At 31.3% G+C, this 27,070-nt stretch overlaps 3 protein-coding genes across 4 annotated transcripts; 2 read left to right on the forward strand and 1 right to left on the reverse strand.

Moving 5' to 3' along the window:
- Positions 1-207: 207 nt before the first annotated feature.
- On the forward strand, positions 208-2,328 carry LOC126734643 (jerky protein homolog-like). Its single transcript, XM_050438340.1, has 3 exons — positions 208-400; positions 464-1,854; positions 2,239-2,328. The coding sequence occupies exons 1-3, from the start codon at positions 208-210 to the stop codon at positions 2,326-2,328; spliced, it is 1,674 nt and encodes a 557-aa protein (XP_050294297.1).
- Positions 2,215-10,439, reverse strand: LOC126733906 (iron-sulfur protein NUBPL). The gene is made up of 4 exons (XM_050437356.1): positions 10,123-10,439; positions 9,848-10,013; positions 2,848-3,032; positions 2,215-2,793 (listed from the first exon to the last, which is right to left on the reverse strand). Exons 1-4 carry the CDS (start codon positions 10,331-10,333, stop codon positions 2,432-2,434), a joined length of 924 nt encoding a protein of 307 aa, XP_050293313.1. The 5' UTR covers positions 10,334-10,439; the 3' UTR covers positions 2,215-2,431.
- A 433-nt stretch (positions 10,440-10,872) lies between these two features.
- On the forward strand, positions 10,873-21,538 carry LOC126733905 (probable isocitrate dehydrogenase [NAD] subunit alpha, mitochondrial). 2 transcript variants are annotated; one of them, XM_050437354.1, is made up of 7 exons: positions 10,873-11,038; positions 13,862-14,082; positions 14,140-14,265; positions 14,325-14,540; positions 14,593-14,842; positions 14,896-15,058; positions 20,963-21,538. In XM_050437354.1, the coding sequence occupies exons 1-7, from the start codon at positions 11,012-11,014 to the stop codon at positions 21,034-21,036; spliced, it is 1,077 nt and encodes a 358-aa protein (XP_050293311.1). In that variant the 5' UTR covers positions 10,873-11,011; the 3' UTR covers positions 21,037-21,538. The 2 variants fall into 2 exon arrangements, with proteins under 2 accessions (XP_050293311.1, XP_050293310.1); XM_050437353.1 differs by lacking the exon at positions 10,873-11,038 and adding an exon at positions 11,123-11,259.
- The last annotated feature ends 5,532 nt before the right edge of the window (positions 21,539-27,070 follow it).

Raw genomic sequence — 27,070 nt, forward strand, 5'->3', positions numbered from 1 at the left:
TAATCCGGCGTTCCTAGGTGTCGGGATAATTTACCTCTGTAGTCCGGATAAAGGAATGTTTTCAATACGAATCGATTATAAACGGATTTTTCCTTTTTAAACTTGTCAAAACCAATATTGTTAGCAACCTAATGGGTTTGGCGCCTTTGGCGGTCAGTTATCGTTTAGTTACCGTGCGTCGTGTGTCAATGTGTTATTAAAAAAAAAATGGCGCCAAATAAACGACCGCATAACACAGTTACTCTTGCGGAGAAATGTAAAATATTAGATTTTCTTGATAAGGTGGGAAGCATACGCAGGGTGGCTGAGAAATTTAATGTACCAAAATCAACTGTAAGTGATATAAAGAAAAACAAAACTAAAATAAGAAGATTTGTGTCGGAGTCATTCAGTGGAGCAGGTATGTATGATTTAATTTTTATTGTAGGTAATGTTATTATGAAACATATTTTTATCTTTTCAGGTAAAAGGCAGGTTATCCGAAAGGGAGAACATCCCGAAGTTGAAGCTGCTTTATATAAGTGGTTTCTACAGCAGCGTAGTGCTCATGTACCTGTTTCTTCTGATATCTTACGAACGAAAGCTAAACAATTTTATGAAAGAATAACTGGGAAGAGTGATTTTTTAGCGAGTTCAGGTTGGCTTGACAAATTTAAGAAAAGGCACGGAATACGCTTTCTTAAAGTGTGTGGTGAAAAACTTTCCAGTGATGTAAGTGCTATAGTACCTTTTCAAGAAAAATTTCTAGCTGTGGTTAATGAAATGAAGCTAAGTCGTGACCAAGTTTATAATGCTGATGAATCAGCGGCCTTTTGGAGAGCCTTGCCGGACACTACATGGGTTCATAGTCAGGAACAATCAGCACCAGGGCGAAAAATATCTAAAGATCGCGTAACATTCATGCCCTGTTGCAATGCGGCTGGAACTCATAAGTTACCCCTTTTAGTTCTTGGAAAATCCGCAAATCCAAGGGCATTTAAGAATGCTACTTTACCTGTTAAATACAAGGCAACCAGCAAAGGTTGGATGACCAGGACATTGTTCTTCGAATGGTTTAAGACTTGCTTTATACCAGACGTCAAACGTTTTTTATCGGATGTTAACCGACCTCATAAAGCATTATTACTTGTAGATAATGCTCCATCTCATCCACCTGAGACAGAAATAAATTTCGATCCTGATTTCAGAGTCATGTTTTTGCCGCCCAACTGCACAGCAGTTTTACAGCCAATGGATCAAAACTTAATCCAAAACATAAAAGTAGCATATAGAAAGAGGCTACTAAATCACATTATCGCTCACGAAGGTGACGATTTAGTTACAGTTTTAAAGCAATTTAATTTAAAAGATGCACTTGTTAATCTAGATATTGCTTGGAAGTTGATATCTGAAAAAAATATCCAAAAAAGTTGGATAGCATTATGGCCGAACCAAAGAACTGATGCAGAAGAAGAGGAATCTGATGAAGAAAACATTCCACTTTCAGAACTTCAAAGACGACTTTGTCAAATAAACGAGGAAGATTTAAAAACCATTACCGCTTCCTTGCTTGTGATAGATCCTGAAAACAGTTTGAATCGGGAAGAAATTGTTGAATGGGCTTTAGGCAAAAATGAAGTCATTGTTGATTTGACTGAAGAGGAGGTAATAGGTGATGCGCTAAAATCTAAGGATGCAGAGAGCAATGATTTAGATGGAGATACTGAGATTATTGCCACTAAAGTGAAACACAGCGATGCTGTGAAAGCATTAACATTGGGAATTCAGTGGGCTGAAGAAAACTACTTACCAATGCACGAAATATTGCTTTTAAAGAACGTCAAAGAGAAAGCGATTGAATTAGCAAGCTCTAAGGCAGTTCAGAAAAAAATTGATAGTTTTTTCAAAGCCATTTAAACTTGCACTTTTTTGTCTTGTATTTGTAATTTATGTTTTGTCCTACATAATGTATTTTTATTTCTAGTTACATATATGTTTGTGTACCTGCGTGTACAACATGTGTATGTATATGTTTACTTATTATGTATGTTATAATTTGAAATATAAACATAATTTTCTTTTTTAATTAGGGTACAATGATTTATTTATACCTAAAAAAAGCTAGTATGTGGATAGTATATTAAAATAAAACTTTTGAAATAATAATCCAGTTATCCGGACACCTCGCTACTCCGGCGCTGCTTGGAACGATATGTGTCCGGATTATCGAAGTTGTACTGTATTTTATATCTCTTATAGCTAATGAAAATATTTTTTTGGACTTTAAAACCTGTTCCGTTGGGTTGTCTCCCTGGATACACCTATGGAACATATAAAGATCATATGTAAATTATATAATAAGTACAAAACTAAATATAGCAACACATATATAAGACCTAAATAATAAACAAATAATAAAAGAACAGATCTTGAAAAAAACTTCTCTGAATTTTTACTTTACAGCCTGCTCAGTTTCAATATCTTTTAAATATTCCACAACCTTTTGGGCAACATTCCTATATAATCCGGATTGTCTGTTACCCTCGTCAAGAACGATCGGCACCCCTTTGTCTCCTCCATCAGCAATATCAGAGTTTAATGGAAAACTCTCCAATATGTCAATGTTTAGATCTTCTGCCAACTTTCTGGTGCCATCTCCAAAAACCCTTATATTATTTGAACATGAGGGGCACACAACGGAACACATATTCTCCACTAAGCCTATGAGCGGAATTTTCAGTCTATTGTACATCACGGCTCCGCGTTTTGTTACTTGTAAGGCGGCAGTCTGAGGACTAGTAACTAGTACAACGCCTATAAACCACAAAAATCAAAAACATAATATTTTATTATATTACAATCATATACCACTAATTGGTAGGTTTTGCACTAAGCTTAAATGAGTGTCTCCAGTACCAGGAGGTGTGTCAACTATCAAATAGTCAATATCTCCCCATTCAACATGCCTCATTAATTTTTCAAGAGCTTGCATGACCATCAGGCCTCGCCATATTACTGGGGCATCTTCATCAATCAGGAAACCAAATGACATGCTACAATAAATATTTCTCGTTAGTGACTTAAAATTTCAATCAGGCTGGATTGAAGATAAATATTATTTTAAAATTATAAATATTATATCATACACAGGGTGGGGACTCTAACTGGAGTAAATTCGCTAGCGCCCTTGAAAACAATATTTCAGAAAAACGCAGCTAAGAGTTTTTCCGCCTTTTAAACTGTGTTAAAAATTTGTTTTGAAAAAATCCTCTGAAAGGGTGAAACCTAACCATACTTAATTTTTCGAAATGAGATGGTGTCACTTGTGGCACCTTGTTGGAAAGCTCTTTTAAAAAGGAATTAACCCTTGACTTTAAATTAAAAAAAAAACTGTTTAGAAATATGAAAATGAAAAACAAAATATCCCTAAATGCAATGTTAAATGCATATTTTGCTTCTTGACCAGGTGATTAATTGCTATAAAATGATCTAACTGCTTCAAAATTATGTCTGCCACCTTACATGATCACCTTTAAATAAATAGAATAATTCAATTTTTGTGTAATTAAAAATGCACAAGTAAACAGGTTTTTGTGAGATAACTCAAATTAAAGGATGGGTAGATATTATTAGAAAAGTGTTCTTTGGTACAGTAAGTACCCAGTAACTATTCGTGAGTATTTATTTACGCCAAAATGGCGAACTTAACAGAAAATAATAATTGGCTTTAGAAACTGGACACGAATTCAAAATGAAGTTATGGCGCTATTTCGAGAAACTCATCCTAATTGGCCCCACTGCATCAAAGTAGTGTGATTCAAATTGAAGCAATTCAGAGTTCAGGGACATGTAAGAAGTATCAATATCTTTACAAATATCTATTGCATAGCTTTTCTTTTTCTTTATCTGCCAAAATTGTCGTTACTAACACAAATCCAAAGTGGGTGATCAAAGAGCATACACAACATCAAGCAAAAACTAATATTTCGGCTGCAATCAAAACTGGCTCAATAATGTTTGATAATAATTTAACTGAACAGATAGATATATCTTGATTTTTTAGAAAATACAGTGATACCAGAATTAACTATTTCCTACTGAAAATAGAAATATTGGCACAAAATCTACTTTCAACCAGATGGTGCACCTCCTCATTATGTTGCTAATGTCTGACAATTTCTTAATCATTTTTTATGCATTAGATGGACTGAACAAAGAGGGACAAATAAATATCCAGCAAGGTTACCTGAGCTTACTTCATTAAACTTGACCCCTTTTGGGATGAATAAAGGTCATTTTTTAGAGACTGATAATTTTGTCAAGATAAACAAAGACAACCTTTTCAGAGAGGTTAAGAAAAACAAATTTAATACATTTTTAAAGGCCACAAAAAGTCTTAAGCAGTTATGTTTTTGCTTTTTTCTTAATTTTTTTTTATCAAGAGGGCTAGTGAATTTATTCTAGGTACAGTTCCCACCCTGTATAAATTGTGATAGGCTAAGGCTCTGAGATAAACTAACTCTCAATAGGTTCCAACTATACATATTCACAAAAATTAAATTCTGCAAAATCAATCTATGATTATATGTAGGTAATGAAAAGGTGCATAAATATCTGTTATAAAAAAAAACTGTTGATAAGCATAGATATTTAGGATTTATTATAGATCAAATTGTTATTGATACTAAATTTAATGAATTGCTTATTGAAAGATGACTATGAAAAAATCACTAAAAATGTTTTTTTTTTTTTTTTTTTGAAAACGTCATTTATTAGCAATCAGTTACATACAAGATATTACAATTTTATATAAAAATTAATACACGATTTATATAAAAATTAATACAGATTTTAAAAGCTAATATAAATGATAGAATCTTAAACAATGCATTTATAGCATTGGTACCAGAGTTTCATTAATAACTAAACCGCAACACGTGTAGCTTTGTTTACAACCATTACATTAATTTTGATAACACCTAAACACTCAAAAATCAATCCTCATATTGACTAACAATGATCTTGAGCTTCTTAATAAATCTGTAGTAAGAGGTCTCCTGCTTAATTTCAGAAGGCAAAGAATTAAATACCTGTGAAGCTTCATCAATAGGATTTCTCAGAGCTATATTGGTTCTCGCATTATTTAGTCTAACATTATTATTTCTTAATTCATATGAATGTATGTCATTTGAGTATACAATCGTGTGATTGGACTTTTGTAGTCTATGTAAAATCTTAAAAATTAATTTGGCCTGCTCCAACTCGCAAATTTTTCCAATGGGCAATATTTTTAGCTTTTTATATAAATCATTCGTGTGCATAAAGTAGTCAAGATCGAAAAGGATTTTAAGTATTTTATTTTGCAAGATTTTAATTTTTTGAAAGTTAGTATTTGGACATGTGCCCCACACCGGAATAAGATATCTTAGTACAGACAAAATATACGCATTATATATTTGATACTTAGCTGAAATACTGAGAAAATCCTTACAGCGGTAGAGTGCTCCCATAAAAGGTATAAGTTTGTCATAAACATGTTCAATATGAGGATTCCAGCCAAGTTTTTCGTCCAGTATGAGACCCAAGTACTTTATACTACTTACTTGTTCTAGTGTAACATTATTTAGAGATATATTTATTTGATTTATTTTTTTATTTTTTTGTTTAAACAATATGTACTTCGTTTTATCTAAATTAATTTTTAAGTTATTTTGGAGCAGCCATTGACTATATTTAAATAGATCGTTATTTGCCTGATTAACTAAAACATCTAAGTCATTGTCTGAATACAAATGAGCAGTGTCATCTGCAAATGTAAAATACTGGGCAACCAAACCTGCTAACCTCAAACTAAGGACAAATAGTGCATATAGCAATGGCCCCAGAACAGATCCTTGGGGTACGCCACAGTTACATGTCAGAATTTCACTTTTCTGATCGTTTAGATGCACATATTGCTTTCTGTTTAATAGGTACGACCTAATCAAGGCAAGTACAACCCCCCTAAACCCCATTTTTTCTAATTTATCTAATAAAATAGTATGATTTACTACATCAAAGGCTTTTCTCAAATCTACAAAAATTGCTAATACAATTTTACCATTGTCCAGATTGGTTGAGATATAGTTGAGCAGATCAACGGTGGCACTCAGAGTACTACTATTTTTAAGAAAGCCATACTGATAACAATCATATGAGATATATTTTTCAACAAATGATGTTATTCGCTTTTTCATAACTGTTTCTAGAATTTTGGAAAATACACTAATTATGGAAATTGGTCTATAGTTAGTTTGTTGAGTTTTAGATCCTGATTTATATATTGGACAGACTTTGGATATTTTTAGTTCTGATGGAAATTTACCAGTAACAAGAGCCCTATTTACAAGTTTTACCAATATATACATCACATGATCTTTTATATTGATTAAATCAAGCACTCCGATATTATCATGGCCTGGTGCTGCATTTTTGTTCAGGTTTAGTATTATGCCATTTAATTCGTTATGATCTGTAGGTTCTAAAAATGCATTATGACCACACTCAACTTCATAAAATTCTTGAATATTATTTAAGTGCCCCGTTTGGTTCTGTACATCCCTGACTATAGTCGTACCTATCTCTGTAAAATATTTATTTAAGCTATTTGCGATACCTTTACTATCACTTATCAGTACTCCATTTATTTCGATTTGATTAATATTTATATTTTCGCCTGACTTATTTATAAATTTATTTATTAGATTCCATTGTTTTTTTGGATTTTTTCCAGCCTGAGCCCATTTATTCTTAAAATAAAGATTTTTTAATACTTTTATTTTATTATTTACAAAATTTTTCTGTCTTATAAATTCAATTTTAACTAAGTCATCATTTGGATATTTTTTGTGTTTTTTATAGAGTCTTTCTTTTTCTTTTAATAGGATTAATAGGTCTGGTGTAATCCATTCATTACTTTTATGACATTTAATATTTTTAATAGTAGTCGATTCTTGTTTACAATTTGAAATAAACTTAATCAAGTCTTGAAAACAGTCAATATTTACCCTTGCAATTTTATTTTGTATATTTTGTTTATATTTCTGTATATTTAGAATAGGATGTTGAATATATATTTTTGGTTTAAACCTTGTTATAGATTCTGTTACTTCTAAACTAATTAACCTATGATCGGATAGAGAATTTTCCTCAACTTTAATATCACATTCATTTTTTTTATTGGTAGAGCAAATCACATGATCTATTATAGTTTTAGTGTGTGATATTCGGGTAGCATTCACAAAACTAATTTTATTGACAATGCAAAAATTATTTAACGCTAACAAATTTTTATAATTTTTTGTGTTTAAAGATTCTTGTTCTAAGAGATTAATATTCATATCGCCTAATATAATGTGGTTTACTTTGTGTTTAGTTATCACAGATTCAAGCTTATTTAGGAACTCATTACCTGGAAGACACGGCGGTCTATATATTGCACTTATTTTTAGTAGTTTACCTAACTCTATACAAATCCAGTTATAGGGGTCACTTAAATTACTACAGTCGATTTTATTAAACTGCAAATTTTCCTTTATATAAATACTTGCACCACCACCCCTGGTTTCTCTACAGGAGTGCACTGCATTGTATCCATTCACATCAAAGAACTGTGTCTCATTAGGGTACAGCCACGTTTCCACAAGAACTACTATATCACTAGAAACACTCTTCATGTGAGCTTGAAACTCGTCAAACTTATTTCGTAAACTTTGAACATTGTAATAAATTATTTTAAGACTATTTAGAGGTTTATTTAGTTTTTTAGATCCTTAAGACTTTCCAACAATACAACCTTGCTATTATCATCCTTACGTAAAAGAATTTTACCATTATTTATCCACAAGTACTTGTAGTTATTATCTTGTTTGTATTGCCTTGCCTTTTGAAAAAGATCCAGATTATATTTTGTTAAGTCATGGTTTACATATATAGTTTCACATTTATCTCCATATCCTCCAATATCATCAGTTGTAAGTGTTTTTTGTTTTTTTGCCGTCATCCATCTCTTTTTGTCCTCTTCAGTGCGAAAATTTACTCTTATTGGTAATATTTTGTTATCCTTACGAACTCCCAACCTGTATATTTTATGTATGGTATTTGGTATTTTTATAATTTTTAGTTTCGTTTCCAACTTGTCAGCTATTGCATCTAAATCTTCATTTTCTTTGTAAGGAATACCTTGAATTATAATATTGTTATTTAATTCTCGTTGTTCAGTATTATTAAGTTGCTTTTTAATGTCCTGAATCTCCTCTTGAAGCTTTTCGTTTATCATTATCTGTTCCTCATATTTTTTGAATAATTTATTGTATTTTTGGTCCATTTCGTTTAGTTTTGCCATAATATCACTGATTGTGTAATCATCTTTTTTCGTAGTATTTTGCTTTTTTTTTTTACAATTTTCGCATATCCACTCGGTATCAGGATTTTTTTCAAATCACTTATATGTAGTTTTTGACATGTTTAAACAAGTTCTGTGACTCCATTTTTCACATGCATCACAGCAAAGAGCTTGTTCACTATCCCCTACTAATTTTTTACAAATTCCGCAGTCTTCCGCCATCTCCTCTGACTTTTCTACTTACTCAAGGATAATATGCGCTCCAAGCCGGCAACGTCGCGGCTTGCCCGCACACTATTTCTAGCAGCAGGCAGCTGTTGTGACTGTAATTATGGGAGTTTATTTGAACGTAACTCGTCACCTTTAGTTGTAAACACAATATAATGACTTATTGCTCTGGTCACTGTTCTTTTATTAATTTTTTAATCACTTTTCACTTATAAAATCACTAATATTTACGACACTTGTAAACAAACATGTTGCAGCGTTGCCATTCGTTGACATTTTTTTTTTCATGTTAATGTTTTAATTAGATTTTCTTCTTTTTCTAAAAACAACAAAGTTATAATATGCAATATATTGGCTTTACAGCATTATATTTTAAGTTCATCAATGTTGGATTATTAAATTCATGAATGTTGCCTTACTTAGTAAAATTAGTCTTTATATGCCTAAGCTTTTTCAATAGGACTAAAACCTATTCTAAAATAAAAGTAATAATTATAAATTATTACTTTTCTAAAACAAAAGTAGAAAGTAATAATCAAAAATCTCACAATTTGACTAGCTATTTCAGGAGTAATATGATATGCCTGCTCCTAGTTAGAGTTATTGTGAAAATTAACCTTTACCCAATTGTTGTTGAATAATGTATTATAATATGATTGACAATAAGTAAGTCACAAATTTATATCTTCCAAACAAATTGGTAATAAGGAACAAGATATGTTAAAACCAAAAATAAAAAAAGGTACAGAAAACTTTTTTTTAAGCTTGTATTAAAAATGTATTATATTTGTTGTTTTTTTGTGAAAAAATGCAGACTTCAATATACAATTTTAAATTATGCATTTTTTATTTTATATATGTTGGAATTTTCTCTATTTTATATCCTAATAATTAAGTATAAGCATTTTACTTCACTTTAATTGTCTTACTTTGTTAAATAATTGTTTGTTAAATTATTGGAAAATGCCATATGTAATGCCAAGAAATGTGGATGACCAAAATATTCATTTGTTAATATAAATTATCTTTGTTTTATGTTTAAAAACTTTTGTTTTTAAATAGACTAAATTCAATATTATACTTAATTTTAGATATTTACATCTTATTGTACCAGCTAAAGGGTCATAAACAAATTTGAATTTAAATTAAGTAATCAAGCATATTGAGTCAAGATATAGTTGAAAAACTATGCTTTCTATATTTTAATACATTGGTCTCAGCCTATCACAAGTTTCAATAAATAAAAAAAATAAGTGCCATTTTACGCCATAGTTGACCAATGGTTCCATTAGATCCTTATCAGTCAAAAAAGGAGTGTCATGTAAATTCATCATTAATGGTACCGTGGGGCCAAAGATATCTGCATCTAACAGTCCTATCTTTTTTTCTGGCTGTATTAATTTCAGGCCAATGGAAAGGTTAACTAAAAAAAGTCAATTTTAGAAAGGCTTTGCTGATAATACATTGGACTTTACATTAAGGTGATTAGAGTTTGTAAACATCTGTTATTTATAGAACATTTTTAAATGTACCTGCTGTGGTTGATTTTCCTACTCCTCCCTTGCCCGAAGACACTAAAACAATATGTTTAACACCGTTAATTGGTTTTTTCTTAGGCAAGCCCCTAGCCATTAATTCTTTTTGCCTAGATTTTAAGGAGGACTCTTGGTGTTGGGCAAACGTACTGTTTCGCAAAACACCGAAAAACTTCTTGCTTACGTTTAATAAGCGAGATTTGTTCATTTTTATACAAAATTTCTTATTAAAATAGCAAAACGTATTTTATAAACTTTGAACAAGCTAACTAAACCAAACTAAAAATGTATAATAAACAAAAATGTATTTTTAATTCCTAACCTTACAAATTCGGCCAAATGCAATTTTAATTTTCTTAAGCCGGTTGGTGACGAGGCGATTGCGGTAAGATTTTTCGAAAAAATCGCAATTTCAATTACCAACCGAATTTCAGAGTTTATATAACGAGAACAAAAAGTGATGCAAAAATTGCAATTCTAATTGTTAAATGGCAGGTCAAAAACAAAATGGCGTTAGAAAATGTGAAGATGTCTCCTGTCCGCCATTTTAAATGACTGTATGCACTGTATGAAATCTGATCATTTAATTGTTTATACCAAGTTAATTTTTAATGGACTTTTAGAATTCGTTTAATTAAGGGATCCCGGATCCACTGATCAGTGTCCAGAGGCCTATTCTCCAATGACAAATATGTGTCTTATTTTTACTTAAAATTTGTCATTACCCGTCTTAGCCCCAGCTGTTAAACTGTCACTTTTGACATATATCAAACATATGACATTCCCTGTCCTGTCACGCTAAAGGGGATCTAAAAATAAAAAGGGGCATTTAAAAGTTCATTAAAATCGAAAATAATATATTTTTTTAATAAATTTAATAGGTGCCATGGCTTCGCAACTATTCAGGAAAATCGTAAGTTTTTTTCTTATAATAAATCATATAAAATCCTCATGCGCATGTTTTTAAATCTCGTGAATTACCCATCCTAAACTGTACCGTCCATCTATTTCAACTATAAATTAATGAAAATGTCTGGTTTTTTTAACGGAAAAAGTCTTAGCGAGTTTTTCGGTGGTTTGTTTAAGTTGACGTCAAAAAACAGTGTCCCCAAAGGCTATAACGGTGCTAAAATCGTGAGTGTTATATAACGCAACTTCTAGGAAGTTTGTTAGGTTATGTCACATGCGAATTTTTGGTTAATGGAAAATGTGAAAATCGATTTTATTTACTTATTGATTTGATGGGCAAATTGCCAATATTACAAAAGTACAAAGAAGGCATTTTAATCAATATTACCTTACCATAACACCTTCTTTAAATAATATCATTTACTTAACATGGTAAAAGTGGAAACATACTTAGGGATTTATAAAAAGGAGAAACAATTTTCATAAATGATGGATTGAAGTTTAATAATTACTATGTGGTCCTAAGCATGGTGGATGTTATGCTGTTAAAATTAGATCAAAGCACAGGGTTCTGAAGCTGCAATATCAGTATATTTTTCTCTTCTAGAAAGTTTTAGTGTAGGACTTTAAAATCCTTTGCTATGTAGGTTATACAGGGTGGTCCAATTTAAATGTCATTAATTTTAATATGTGATAGAGAATTTAAAAGGAAACAAATAATAACAAAGATGCAGGGTGTAAAATCAAGAATAATTATTTGTTTATCATAACTTTTGAACTACCAGCTCAATTTTAATTAAATTTCGCATGCAGGTATTGTAGTGAATTGTCAATTACTGATGAAGCCAATTTTAAAAAAAATTGCCAGTGGCATAACATACAGAGGGACTTGGTTCTTTTTTTGTCTAAAATCTGCAAAGTGATAAAATATTTTTTTATAAGAAGTCAACTTTTAGATTCTTCATTTAATTTGGAAAAAAAGTTACTCCTGCAAAACTATGATGTAAGGCACTGTTTTTAAAATATCTTAATTTAATTGTTCAGAAATACTTGCTAAAATTTATAAAAAAGGGAAATCGGGCTTGGATTTGTAAAAAAGTTTCTGTACAATTAAACTAAGATATTTTAAAAACAGTGCCTTAAATCATAATTTTGCAAGAGTAACTTTTTTCCAAATTAAATGAAGAATCTAAAAGTTGACTTTTTATAAAAAAATATTTTATCACTTCCCAGATTTTAGACAAAAAAGGACCAAGTCCCTCTGTATGTTACACCACTGAAATTTTTTTTAAAAATTGGATTCATCAGTAATTGACAATTGACTACAATAACCTGCATGCAAAATTTAATTAAAATTGAGCCGGCAGTTTAAAAGTTATGATAAATACACAAATATTTATTCTTAACTTTAACACCCTGTATCTTTGTTATTAAACATTTCTGAGTAAAATTTTATAATGAAAGGATATTTCTTTTTAAATTCTCTATCATACCTATTAAAATTAATGATGTTTAAACTGGACCACCCTGTATATAGTGGAAATAACTTAACATACAAAAAGTTTAGACTTTTAAGTTATATTTTGGTAACAATAAGTCTAAAAGGTATCATAATACCAGACAATCGAACTCTATTTCTGGTAAATAAACTGACTAAGATCTTTTTAATTTATTTACTTTTCACTCATTTACAAAATCTATTAACATAGATATTTTAAATTATAAAAATAAATATACTCAAATATTTCAAATAATGTAATACTCTGAAGGTTAACAAAACATAATAACTAAATGTTTCTCCCCCATATTCAAAGCATCTATCCCCAAAGGTGAGTGTTCTTTTTATCCTCCTTATTACTTTGTATTACCTTAATTTGCTGCTTAAAATTTAATGACAAATGAATTATTTTGGCTTCTCTGTAAACTTTAAGTTAAATTAAAGAAAGAATTTCTGGACAACATAGAATTCAGGTACTTTAGAATTAAATAGACATCAGACATTACTCTTCTTTTAACTTACGTGAGTAATTTAAGATTCATTAATATGCAAGAATAGTCAAGACCAGCCATAAGATTCAGATTGAATACATAATTAAATCATCCCAAAAATTTACTTTAAATGCCCATTCCCTCCAAGACATGTTATATTGAGGATATGGTTTAACTAATTGAACCAAATCCCTTGGGATTCATCTAACCCACACAAAATAACTTCTTTACCTCCAGAGATAACTCACTGGAATTGTTATGGGTAAAACCTATCATCTGTTTAACTTTCACTGCTATTTGGTTTATATAATCACAAAAATTTAAGTCCTTTGAGTTTCTAGCCATTTATCAGATAGAATGAAGGAATTATATTTCTTTTCCTTTTTAATGATATCAGAAAACATTTACCAATCTTTAAATTATCAAAATTCAAAGTTTTCTTCTAGTAAGCCAATGTCAAGATCATGAAAAGTAATTAGACATAATTTGGGGTTGTCAGAAAACATTTAAGAGTTGCAATACTGCACTTGACATTGACAATGACAGACATTGACTTTTTAAATCATTAAGAAATGAATATTAGAATTTCTAACCTGGGAAATGGCTATTTATATAAAAGCAGCACTAAAGTGCTAACTGCTTGAAAAGAAAACGCAATTTAAGAAAAAAATGTTCCATAAGATTCTTTAAAATTTGTTTGCTTAGTATGTTTTAAATTTGAATTTGCCAATGCCTGGTTTTCACTTCCAGCATGACGAATATTATCTGTTAAATCAATGAATACACATGCAAATGTTTTTTCTTTCACTTGTTATATAATTATTGTACTTTTTACCAGGCATCAAATAAGCCCCTAGGCCAAAGACTTTACAGTGCTGAAGTAAAAAAATGTACTCTAATCCCTGGCGATGGAATTGGTCCAGAAATATCTGCAGCAGTTCAAAAGATCTTTGAGGTTGCCAAAGTGCCAATAGAGTGGGAAAGTGTGGATGTCACACCTGTCAGGGGCCCAGATGGCAGATTTGGTATCCCTCAAGCAGCTATTGATTCAGTTAATAGGTGGATTTAGTTTCCTTCATATATTAAGCAATGACTCTTAATACCAATATTTTTTAGAAATAAAATTGGTCTAAAAGGACCCCTGATGACCCCAGTAGGTAAGGGCCATAGATCTCTTAACTTAGCCCTTAGGAAGGAGTTCAATTTATATGCCAATGTGAGACCATGCAGAAGCTTAGAAGGGTAAGTTGGACCTAAATAAAAAGTCGGAAATTTAATCTTGGTTAATTTTTGTCAAAAAGATATAAGACCCTCTATGATGATGTAGATGTAGTTACTATCAGAGAAAACACAGAAGGTGAATACTCAGGTATTGAACATGAAATTGTGGATGGTGTTGTACAAAGTATTAAGCTTATTACTGAAGACGCCTCCAGAAGGGTAGCAGAATTTGCTTTCCAATATGCCATAGAGAATAATAGGAAGCAAGTCACTGCTGTACATAAAGCCAACATTATGTAAGAACCTTTAAATTAAAATTAAGTGGAAATTCAACTTAAATATTTTTAGGCGTATGTCTGATGGTCTCTTCCTCCGCTGCTGCCGTGAAATGGCTAAAAAGTACCCACAGGTGAAGTTTGAAGAAAGATACCTAGACACTGTATGCCTAAATATGGTCCAAGATCCTTCCAAATATGATGTTTTAGTAATGCCCAACTTGTATGGTGATATTTTATCTGATATGTGTGCAGGTCTTGTGGGAGGTTTGGGACTTACTCCTTCTGGGAATATTGGACTTAATGGAGCTTTGTTTGAATCTGTAAGTGGGATTTAGACTGATATAATTAGAAAGGCTATATTAAAAAATTTTAGGTACACGGCACTGCCCCAGATATTGCTGGTCAAGACAAAGCCAACCCTACAGCGCTCTTACTTTCAGCTGTTATGATGTTGAGGTACATGCAACTCACTCCCTATGCTAATATTATTGAAAAGGCATGTTTTGATACCATCAAAGAAGCCAAATACTTAACTGGTAAGTAAAGACTTTAGAAGCTTTTATATGGCAAGCAAAATAGGTTTTACCTCAGCAAAGTACTTCACTGAAGGTATTTATTTATTTATTTCATTTATTAGTGCCAAAAAAGCAATTAAAATCAGTATAAATCATATAGTACTATAATAAAATGGAGGTGTTATTAAGTAATTTTTTTAAGCTTTATTTTTACCAACTACAAATACATAAGCAAAGTTGAGCCATAGACTGCTTTACTTTACCTAAATTACACTTGAAAAGAATAGAGAAAAATCAAAAATAGAAACACATACAAACAAGCTGAACTGAAATGTATGGAAAAAAAACCATACATATGTAAACATGCTACTTACTATTTATATTTTCATTTAACTGATTTTAAATTGTATTCCCTGTACTTTGTTCAAAATTTGTGTCTACTAGTCCTAAAAAACTTACCAGATTTTTAGGCCTAAAATCTGGTGTATCAGGTAGATCTTACAGTAAAGCAGTTGAAGCAGATGTCATAATATTGAACCTTGTGTTACACCTCTGCATACGATAATAGTATAGTCTATCATTTATTGATCGGCTTGGTCTGGTAAATATGATTTTGTATGTTGAAAAATCACTCAGTTCAGGATTATCAAGTTTATAAATTAGGAAATATAATTAATGGTATCAAAAGCCTTTCGGAGATCAAAATAAAGTCAAGCAAATCTTTCATTTCTATCAAGTTTCATAATAATTTCTGTTGATGAACTGCCATTTCTATGGTTCATCTTGGTATTGAAGTAATACACACATCAAAATGGTCTAGGGAGCACATAAAAATATGTTAATATTTTTGAGAAGATTGGAAGAAACTTAATTATTGCAATTTTTTTACGATTATTATTCGATATTTACATTTACCAAATACAAATTAAACTAGTAGCCAGATGGTCCACCTCTATTATTAATAACACTTTGGCATCGCCTAGGCATACTTAAAATTAAATTATTAATTAATTCTTGGGGCAACTCCTCCCAAACATGTGTCACAGCAAGACGAAGCTCCAGAGCGCTTTGAAAAAAGTCAAATCGTTGAAGAAGTTGCCTTTTTAACCAATCCCAAACATGCTCAATTGGATTAAGATCCGGTGAGGTAGAGGGCCAGGGTAGAAGATTGATTTGATTTTCCTCAATAGCGATTCGTACAAGCCGTGCTCGATGTGGTGGGGCATTATCTTGTTGCAACAACGAATTTTTCGCGTAAATATGGAACAATTACAGGCAGTAGTATATTATCCCTATAACTTATTCCAGTCATTGTATTTTCCACAAAAATGAGGTTCGTTTTTCCGTCAAGTCTAATGCTACTCCAAAACATTAGTGATCCACCACGTTGCCTTACTACTTCCCGGGCATGACGCAAACGACTTTCATTTCCTTCCTCTCGCCAGACACGAATTCTACCAGAATCAGGATAAAATGAAAATCGAGACTCATCCGTAAAAAGAACTGTGACCCATCTTTCTTGATTCCAATTAACATGTTCTTGGCACCACGTTAATCTTGCACCTCGATTTCCTAAAGTTAACCGAGGAACCCTTAGGGGTCTTCTGGCATGAACTCCTCTCTCATGCAAACGGTTTCTAATAGTTTGACCTGAAACCTCGACGCTATGCACTCGTGAGAGCTGCTGAACCAAAACAGAGTCTGTTACCGTGGGATTTCTTTGAGCTTGCAAAGTTATAAAAGGGTCTTGGGCAGGTGTGGTAACTCGCGACGGGCCTTGATGCCGTTCTCTAACATCATTTGTCTCTCTATATCTTGAGTTACTTATTATATTGGGTATTACGTCACTTATAGCAAAAATCAATTTAGAAATTTTAATCTCACACGCTCAACAATTGAAAAGAAGAAGAAAATGGACTTATTCACGTATTTAAAAGAAATATGAACTTAAATCTGTAACGATACCGTTCGATATACTTAATTTAATTTAAGTTCAATAAGTTTTAAATACAATAATTTACTTGAGGTATAATAGATTTTTTATATACCTAGGAGCTGAGGTTCAATCTAACAATCTCTGAGCTCGTTTCTTCTTTTCAATATCCTACCTAACTTTGTTATGAATATTACAATTAAAAAAAAACGATAAAAAACAACAAGAAGACCTACTTTTTTTAAAAATACCTAATTTGAACCAACGTTTCGGTAGTTATATCTACTACCGTTATCAAGGTAATTAAAGTAAAATTAAATTAAAAATAAAATATACTTATCTTTCAAATTTTCAGCAATGTAGTCTCATCAAAATTTCTTCCTAATTCGAAAATACTTTATATACTTTTTTATATGATTTGACGGTTTATTAATAGTTTGACAAACTATTTTGAAAGATAACAAAAATTTCAAAGGTTACTTTTTTAAAATTAAAGGGGTGTGATCTTAATGTAAATTAATCATAGAAAATACATGAATATCAAATATTTTAAATCATTAATTAATTTTGAGAATACCCTGATCTACTTCTCTCTTTAGCAAAGGAATCCATGTATTATGAAAATCAACCGAACAAGTAGCTAAGCATTTATCTTCATTTAACATTATAAATGCACTTTCCTTTAGCTTACGTAATTTTGAAATTGGTTCCTTTGCTAAAATTGAGGAAGCATTCCAGTCTATTCTGTGGTTATATTCTCTATATCTTGTCCACAAACGGTTAATTGCACTGGGAGATGCATCCAAAAGTCTTGCAACGTCTCTTTGACTTGTTCCTGCCTCAAGAATTCTGACTGCTTTTAGCATTTCCTCTCGAGTTAAATGTCGTCTTTCAATTTTTATTGAATAAAAACTAAATCACAATTATTTGGTTGGAACCACAGAAAATGCGATATTGCGTTAGAATTTAAAAATTATAATCTGCGTTATTTCGACAAAATGTACAAGTAGCAAAAAACGCTGTCCTGGTATGATTTTTTGTACCCAACTATTCTATTCCGTATGAAAATATAAATATATAAAAATTTATAAGGCGAAAAAAACTATTTTTCTAAGTGTTCCTTAGACCATTTTGATGTGTATATATGTAATTTCTTTAATTTGATTTCTGTACCTAGAAAACGACGATAAGATTTTTATTAAACAAATTGGTTTTTTCTTCCTGTTCATAGACAAAAAAATAAAGCCGGGTAGCACATAGTCACTCTCATTTGACACCTATATTTTTATCAAATAAGAGAAGCTTGGTAGATTACTCCGAAACATGTAAAATAAATAAAGCCTCAATAGTGAGAAAAAAAAACGAGTTCAGGGGATGATATACAGAGTGTCCAAGATAAGAATCCTAAGCATGGGGATCTCGGTACCCGTTGGAGATACAGCTTCGGTTAAATTAGGAAAAAGTTGTGCACTTTGAAACGTATTTACATGCCGTTGAGAAACTTCAAAAATTTCCATGGCCTGCTGAGATATTTGAAAAAAACGGAAATTTGCCAATATCGAATTTATTTTTTCCTGGCTTTATTTTAAAGGATATCAAAAAACTATTGACACTTTCTCATTGACACTTTTGAAGTAGTACGTGATGGCGCTTTTAAATTTTACATCCGACGTTTCGTTTCCGAGAAACCACCATCAACTTTATTTTTTTATATGGCGCGAAAAGAAAGTACACCCTGTATTTGATTCCTTTTTTTATTACAAATTCAACGATGTATCACATGTCACATTTTTTTTGTTAGTTAAAAGGAAAAATACAATTTTTTTTTTAAACATAATTATTATTAAGTAGGCTTTGGAAACAAATGCTTTGACACTTGTTGTTACCGTCGAGGTGTTGTTTGTTGAGTAATTATTGTTATTATTATTTACTGTTGTCGTTATTATTGCTAAAATTGTGTTATTATCTTCAAATATGCCTGGTGGTCATTATAGTCATGAAGAGAAGTTTGACATGCTGTCATGCTACATTTTGTGCTACAAAAATACTGTAAATACAGCAGCAATGTATCTTAATAAATTTCCAGATAGAAAGCAACCATGTAAATCCATTTTCTGAGAGTTGGCTCGAAATTTAAAAGAATATGGTTCGTTTAAAAAGCCTGTTTTATCTCCAAAAAAGGAATCTCTTGAAGCAACTCAAAATAATGTTTTACAAGCAGTTATTGAAAACCCCGAGATATCAACCAGGCAAATTGAACAAAATGTCGGAGTGGCCAAATCTACAGCTCAGTTTATTTTACGTAAAAACAGATATCACCCCTACAAATTTAGAATTTGCCAAAGACTTAAACCTGGGGATTTCAAACGACGTCGGCATTTTTGTGAGTGGTATACACGTGCCTGTGAAGAGGATTTTAATTTTCCATCAAAAATAATATGGTCCGACGAAAGTATGGTCACTAATAGTGGTATCTTTAACCGCCGCAATAGTCATTACTGGGTCCAACAAAATCCGCGTGTTAAGAAAATATCTAGACATCAACGACGTTTTGGGTTTAATATGTGGTGTGGAACTTTAGGAACCAAAATACTAGGTCCATTTATTTACCATTATTCATTAACAGCAGAACGATATCTTAATTTATTGCAAAATGATTTAGAAGACTGCTTAGATGATTTACCTCTGGCACAAGTCAATAGCTGTTGGTTTCAACAAGACGGGGCTCCTGCACATAATTCTGGGCAAGTTCGACAGTACCTTTCGCAGCGTTTTCCTGAAAAGTGGATTGGAACCTCCAGTGAAGTGTCTTGGCCAGCGCGATCCCCGGACTTAACCCCTTTGGACTTCTTCCTTTGGGGATTTATTAAAAACCGAGTCTATCAACATTCTTTTGGAACTGAGCAGGAGTTACGAGAATGTGTGACGGCCGCTTTTCAAAGTATTACGCGAGAGATATTGCGTGATGTTTTAACTGCTACTGTAAGAAGATCATTCTTATGTCTAGAAAATAACGGAAACTTGTTTGAACAACTGTTTTAAATTAAATTTATAAAATGCGTTAATTTATTTGCTTTCTTCGTTATTTTTAAAATGTATTCATTATTTGTTGCATATCGTTAGAAAAATCATAAAACATTTGTCTATTACTGGTTACATTTTTTTATTTATAAGTAGTACAATGTACAATGCAAATCAATGCTTCATTTAGCTTCATCACTTTCTAAATAGATATTAAGAAAAATGTGACAGACTCGGTAACAGGTATTTACATACGTCAAAGCATTTGTTTCCAAAACTTACTTAAAAAATATGATAAAAAAATAGAAAATTTGCATTTTTCCTTTTAACTAACAAAAAAAATGTGACAAGTGATACATCGTTGAATTTTTAATAAAAAATGGAATCAGATACAGGGTGTACTTTCTTTTCGCGCCATATAAAAAAATAAAGTTGATGATGGTTTCTCGAAAACGAAACGTCGGATATAAAATTTAAAAGCGCCATCACGTACTACATCAAAAGTGTCAATAGTTTTTTGATATCTTTTAGAATAAAGCCAGGAAAAAATAAAATCGATATTGGCAAATTTCCGTTTTTTCCAAATATCTCAGCAGGCCATGGAAATTTTTGAAGTTTCTCAACGGCATGTAAATACGCTTCAAAGTGTACAACTTTTTCCTAATTTAACCGAAGCTGTATCTCCAACAGGTACCGAGATCCCCATGCTTAGGATCCTTATCTTGGACACCCTGTATAAAACATTATCCTAGATATATAAAAAAAAATCTGTTATCCCTCAATTGTATTTAAGAATTAATGGACTTAAGTAAGAAAAAGTACTTATTATTAAAGTTCATAATTCTTCTAAATACATGAATAAGTCTATTTGCTTTTATAAATTTTTAATAAAACTTGTTTTGTGTAGTCTCGACCAAAAGTTCCAGTTCTCCAGAATTTTATACAGTTAACACTTTTTTTTTCATTTTTAGGTGATTTGGGTGGCAAAGCCAAATGTTCAGAATTCACAAATGAAATCTGCTCAAAGGTGGCTCAGGCGTCGTAATTCAAACATCGGTCATTTTTGACAGTGTGGTTCATTATTTTTAATTTTTACTCCATTATGTTACCGTCCTAATTATTTTTGTCATTTTCGGTCATTGTTCATTCGTTTTTTGAAATAGAGTTTTACATTCGTCTCTACTGCTGTCAAAGTGATAAATGAAATAAGGACAACAAACCAATTATAGAAAATATAATATTTATTTATCCGCGTTTAGTTTTTACAGAAGCTTTATAAGGCTATAGAAATTATGATTTGTCTGATATGTAAATAATATTTATTGCAGTTAAGTCTTAAACTTATTTACCTTATGATTTGTTAGGTACCACTTTCATTCTCATTACTACCATGGAAAAATTGTTTGGTAATACATGACAAAATAACAATATTTTGGACTCATATTGTTTTCAGTATTTCCGGTTTTTTTTTTCGAATTATGTGTTGTGATTTTATGTTTAATTTAGATCATTCTATTAAACTCATAATAAAGTAGAGTGTACCGTAAGTAGAATGTGTTTTTTTGTAACAGGATGTTATATTAAATGAATTCAATTCATAAGGGGTGATTCAAAAGTAAACGTAAACCTTTAAGGAACATAATTCTTGTGTAAAAATATTCGATTTAAACATACTTTGTCATAAATACATGGTATTTGTCGATAAAGCGTATTTAAGTGTAAAAATAAACAAGTATATAAATATATATATATATATATATACTTTTTACATAAATTAATTCAAAAAACTAAATTTCAGTATTATAGAACTCAAATACAGGATGCAGGCAAAAATTACAAAAAGGTGTGGAAAATTATTAGCGAAACAACAAATGGGGTGATAACAATTAAAGATGAAACCGGCAATATTGTAAAAAATAAAGAACAAACCTCTAATCTTTTTAATAAGTTCTTTTCAAAAATTGGAGAAACAATGGCAAATAACATTATTTCAAAAAATCAACGCAATAACGACATTAAAAATAGTATAGATAAAACTCTCTTTTTAGGACCAGTAAATAAAAAAGAACTTAATAATTCACATTAACTCCTTAAAAACCGATTCATCTCCTGGCGAGGATGGTATAACTGTTAGATTAATTAAAACAATTCATGTATATATTTTAGATCCTTTAGCACATATAATTAACTTAACCTTTAAGACATCTAAGATTCCTATAGAGTGGAAAAATGCTATAGTAATTCCAATTTTTAAAAACGGCGATCCATATCAAATGACAAACTACAGGCCCATATCTCTACTAAGTAACTTTTCAAAAAATTGGGAAAAATGTGTCAAGACTCGCCTAATTTCATTTTTTGAATCACAAAATATAATTTTTAATGCACAATTTGGTTTTAGATCTAATAAAAGCACCGATGATGCAATATTTTTTTGGTTAAAAAAAATTATGTCAGATATGCAAGAAAATAAGAAATGTCTTACAGTATATATGGACTTTGCAAAGGCTTTCAATACAGTCTCCCACACCTTGCTGTTAAATAAATTAGAAAATGTTGAAATAAGGGGTCAAGCTCTGGAGCTTTTGAGATTTTACTTGGAAAATCGAGTGCAAGGAGTGCGATGTAATGATATCCTAAGTAGTGATATGGTTGTAAATACTGGAGTTCCTCAAGGGACAGTCCTGGGTCCAATTTTATTCTTGATCTATATTAATGATTTGGGAAAATTACTACAAGATAGTTCGGTTATTTGTTACGCCGATGATACTGCAGTCACATTCGCAGACAACAGCTGGGATGGTGTATACTCGAAAGCAGAGCAAGGCTTTTATGTAATTCAAAACTGGATAAATGAAAACAAAATCACCCTAAATATAACAACAAAGACCAAATTTATAGCTTTCTCCTTGACAACTAGTGATCAACCTAAAAAAAGTAATATTAAAATTCACAACCCAACTTGTAATTTATTAAATAATAACTGTCCTTGTCCTTGCATACAAAAAATTAGTAAAATTAAATACCTAGGTTTATACATTGACCAGCATCTACGCTGGAATGAACATGCTTTTGAAACTTCAAAAAAACTTAGAAAACTTTATTATAAATTTTATCAGCTTCGTAATATTTTAGATAAGAAAACATTAAAAATAGTATATACTTCACTAGTAGAATCAATTTTAAGATATTGCTTAGTAATTTGGGTTCATGGCAATGATAATGCCATGCAAATGTTAAAAGTATGCCAAAATAAAATACTTAAGATTATCCTAAGCCAAAGCAATCAATATCCTACAATCAACCTTTATTCGGAACTAAATTTACTAAATTTAAGAGCAATGTGAGTGCATGTCTTTGTTACTACAGAAAGGTTAAAGATATTTTTAGGGAACTAGACCATCAGTATTATACTCGTTCTAAAACAAACAAAGATTTGCAATCGCACTTTTTCAGCAAATCACACTTGCAAAGAAATATTCTGTTTCTACTTCCCAAATTTCTTAAGCTTCTGCCCACAGGCCTAAGGTCTAAAGTCGAAGTAAATAAGCATAGAAAAGGTTTAAATTTTGAGATAAAAAACTTCATCATTTACCATTACGAACACTTTAAAAATAAAAATTAAAAGTAAAAAAGTAGTACTACGACAATTATTGAATCGGTACCTAAATCTCATGCGAGATAATACCGAAGTGCATCACGTCTTTGTCGATTTAATGAAAGCTGAATGGGGTGTTCCTTATATCAACATCCTTTACTTCATTTATTACTAGGGTAAGTCGAGTCATTCTTTTTCCTTTTACGTTAAATTGTGTCTCTTCTTATTTCGTTTCTGTTTTATTGCACTAATTACATAATCGCTAAGGGCGTGCGTCGAAAATAGGATCACCTTATTTCAGTGTGACTGGAGCAGCGTCCCTATTTCTTTACAGTCTGGCCTTGATAACTTGATAAATAATTAAGATCGAAATAACTTTGATTTAAGTAATTAAACATATATTATAAACAGGCCCGAAACATTTGGTTACACGTAAATTTGGTAAAAAAAAGAACGAAACGTAATAGATAAATGTGTATTACACTATAAAAATAATATTAGAAGAACGGAAAGACTCTTCTTCCAATGCTTCTCTTGTTTCTGCTGCTTCATTCCGGGTTGTTTTGTCTCCTTGTCTCCTCTCTTGCGCTTCTCTTTATAGGAATTATTTCTTTTGTATATAGATGGAATTAACTACTTAGGGCATATTAGCATGTATTATATAGATTATTTTAATGTTATGATATGGTTTCATTTTAATTATTTATACTTAATAGCAGAAAACTGCCACACAGGTCGAGGGATGGGAAATTTCGATACAGGCCAAGCTAACGGTCTAGTGAAATGTTCCATTCCGTGATAGACGCTACAATAATATTAAGGTAATTTTGTTAATGGGATATTGTACCAATATAGACTATTGTATTGCTGTCTATTTGCTATTGAATAATTCATATTTTGTAAATTTGAAACATATATATATATATATGTTACATCATGCGAAATTCCAAGGAAATAATAAGCTCACCTCAGCAGTGTTGAATATACGTTGTTTTAATATTATTATTGTTTTGACTATCACGCCGCCCAACTTGGGTGACGCAATTTGTTACTTTGCTTTAGATGGCATTTTGTATTTTCAGTCAGATTCGCTCGTACCGCCAAACTGTCCACTTACAAATAAAATTTGTTCCTTCGAAAAATCAAGTTGTTTAATTCTTGTAAATTAAAACAGTTAACAACAATTTTACTGGCGCAGTCGGTAGGATTCCCAAGAAAAGTAAAGCCTTTTCTCGATTTTTATCGTTAATTCGGAAAATCGAAAATTCGGAAAATCCGGAGTTAATTAAATTGGATTTGTGTTCGCGTGTAAAGCCACGAGAACGACTGAAGGAACTTTTGAGCCACTTGGAAATTGCTAGAAGTTGCAAGTGTAAAGCCACTGAATACTACCTCGAAGAAAATCGATTCGTTGGAAACTAGATCTAGTGTAAAGCCATTCGATTCTGGCAAACAAGAAGGATTTCGACAGAGAGAGTTCTGAAGAGGGAAGCAACTGGTTACCTGTCTGCCATCCAGGTGAGGGACCATCCAGTGGATCAAGCTAGAAGCCACATCTCGACCACCATATCGACTAGACCGTTTGGACTTAACTACCAGTTCCAGAGACGACCTGGAAGGGTGCAGCGATCTCACAGAGGAAATATAGGGTGAGTCGAATTATATTGTTTTTCTCATTATTGTACTGTCTAAAATTTTTATCACTTAAATTTCAAGAATTTTACTTTAATTTTATTCATTTTTTGTTGTTGTTGTTTACAAATTTATATCTGATACTTGTCATTTCCTGAAATTTAATAAACATATAATGTCGACTACAGATACTACGAATTCAACGTCGTCTGTTTCTATTACTACATCTAATTACATTAATTGTGACAAAGCTGTAAAACTCATAAATGTTTTTGATGGGTCTTCTTCCAAATTATATCATTTTATAGACTCTGTTGACTTTATTTATACAAAGTTCGACCCACAGGAACTGCAAATTTTCCCTTTTGTTGTTAAAAGTAGATTAGAAGGAAAAGCTCTTGATTTTATTAGCTCAAAAGAATTGTCGACTTGGCAAGAAATAAAAGATGCTCTTCATTCTCAATTTGGTGAAAATTTGTATTTACAGTGTCTTAATTTTGAATTGTGCCATTTCAAACAGCGTTTTAATGAAAAACCCATTAATTTTGTTGAAAGAGTTGAAAAACAGTTAATTCGAATAAATAAAGTTATTAAGTACGATTCTAATTTAAACGATGTTGAAAAAGCGTGTTTAAATAAATTTCATGACAAAAGTGTTATTTTAACAGCTATTACGGGCGTAAAAGAACCTTTGTGTCAAATGCTTCGATCACTCAATCCGCTTTCTTTAGTTCAGATAAAACAAATTCTAAACGATTACGAAAATCAACAATTTTTTAAACAGACAAATACCAATTTTTCTAAACTGACTATAAAAGATGAAACTAAAATTTCTGAAAGCGCATCAGGAACGCAAAGAAATTTCTCGGGCCCCGTTTCCATGAATCAATCGACAAATCCCCCAATTAGACTTACTATTCCAAAGTGTACTTTCTGTCATAAATATGGGCATTAAGCGGAAAATGTTATCGCAATCCTGGAACTCATAATGTTGTACATAGTACGCATTGCGAAAATGATAACCCCTCATATAACACTGAAAATTATGACGAAAAAGAAATCGAGCTTGAATTAGACGAGGATTTTTTGCAACAAACTCCTCTGACAACATTAGAATTTACCAAGTAACTAATAAACCACTTCTTTATACTCATATAAAGACATTAAATATTAGATTGTTAATTGATTCAGGAGCAGCTATATCAATATTAAAGCCAAATAAAATTTTGGATTCTTTCACCTTTAATGATGAAAATTTTGAAGTATTTGGTATTAATAATGAAGCAATCCGAGTAACAAAAAGTGTAAAGTTTAAATTACTTTCGAAGCCTCAAAAATTCTTTATAGTTAACATAAACTCCCCTTTTGATGGAATACTTGGTTATGATTTCTTAGAGAAAAATAAATGTGTTGTTGATTTTGGAAAAAATATTTTGTTTGTCAATAATGAGAGCATTCCATTATTTCCATCGTGTCAAGCTCTTAATAATGTCTTGAATATAGATAATTTACATAAAAATTGTAACCCAAATCATGACAAAAAAATCAATGCTATCTTAAATAAGCTTAAATTAAATCACTTAGATAATAGCCTGCAAAAAACAATAAAGGAAATTTATGCAAAATTTCAAAATATATTTTTGGCACCTAATGAACCCTTAACATTTAGCAGTCGGATAAAGCATAGTATTCGCACTAATCCTGAAAATGCCAGTCCAATTTATACACGAAACTACCGATATCCTCACGTCCATAAAAAGGAAGTTAATGAACAAATAACGAATTTATTAGAGCAAGGGATAATTCGAGATTCTGTTTCTCCTTGGAATTCACCCATCTGGGTAGTCCC

This window comes from Anthonomus grandis, chromosome 3 (genome assembly GCF_022605725.1).
Source record: "Anthonomus grandis grandis chromosome 3, icAntGran1.3, whole genome shotgun sequence".
Classification (NCBI taxonomy): Eukaryota; Metazoa; Arthropoda; class Insecta; order Coleoptera; family Curculionidae; genus Anthonomus; species Anthonomus grandis.

Bases quoted from the DNA above. Each gene is read 5' to 3' on its own strand.
- LOC126734643 (XM_050438340.1), top strand. From the start codon at position 208: ATGGCGCCAAATAAACGACCGCATAACACAGTTACTCTTGCGGAGAAA. The intron at 401-463 runs GTATGTATGATT...TTATCTTTTCAG, and splicing joins GGAGTCATTCAGTGGAGCAG to GTAAAAGGCAGGTTATCCGA. The intron at 1,855-2,238 runs GCAGTTCAGAAA...TATCTCTTATAG, and splicing joins TTGAATTAGCAAGCTCTAAG to CTAATGAAAATATTTTTTTG.
- LOC126733906 (XM_050437356.1), bottom strand. From the start codon at position 10,333: ATGAACAAATCTCGCTTATTAAACGTAAGCAAGAAGTTTTTCGGTGTT. The intron at 10,014-10,122 runs GTACATTTAAAA...GACTTTTTTTAG, and splicing joins AGGAAAATCAACCACAGCAG to TTAACCTTTCCATTGGCCTG. The intron at 3,033-9,847 runs GCACTTATTTTT...TATTTATTGTAG, and splicing joins GTCAACTATGGCGTAAAATG to CATGTCATTTGGTTTCCTGA.
- LOC126733905 (XM_050437353.1), top strand. From the start codon at position 11,149: ATGAAAATGTCTGGTTTTTTTAACGGAAAAAGTCTTAGCGAGTTTTTC. The intron at 11,260-13,861 runs GTGAGTGTTATA...ACTTTTTACCAG, and splicing joins GCTATAACGGTGCTAAAATC to GCATCAAATAAGCCCCTAGG. The intron at 14,266-14,324 runs GTAAGTTGGACC...TTTGTCAAAAAG, and splicing joins CCATGCAGAAGCTTAGAAGG to ATATAAGACCCTCTATGATG.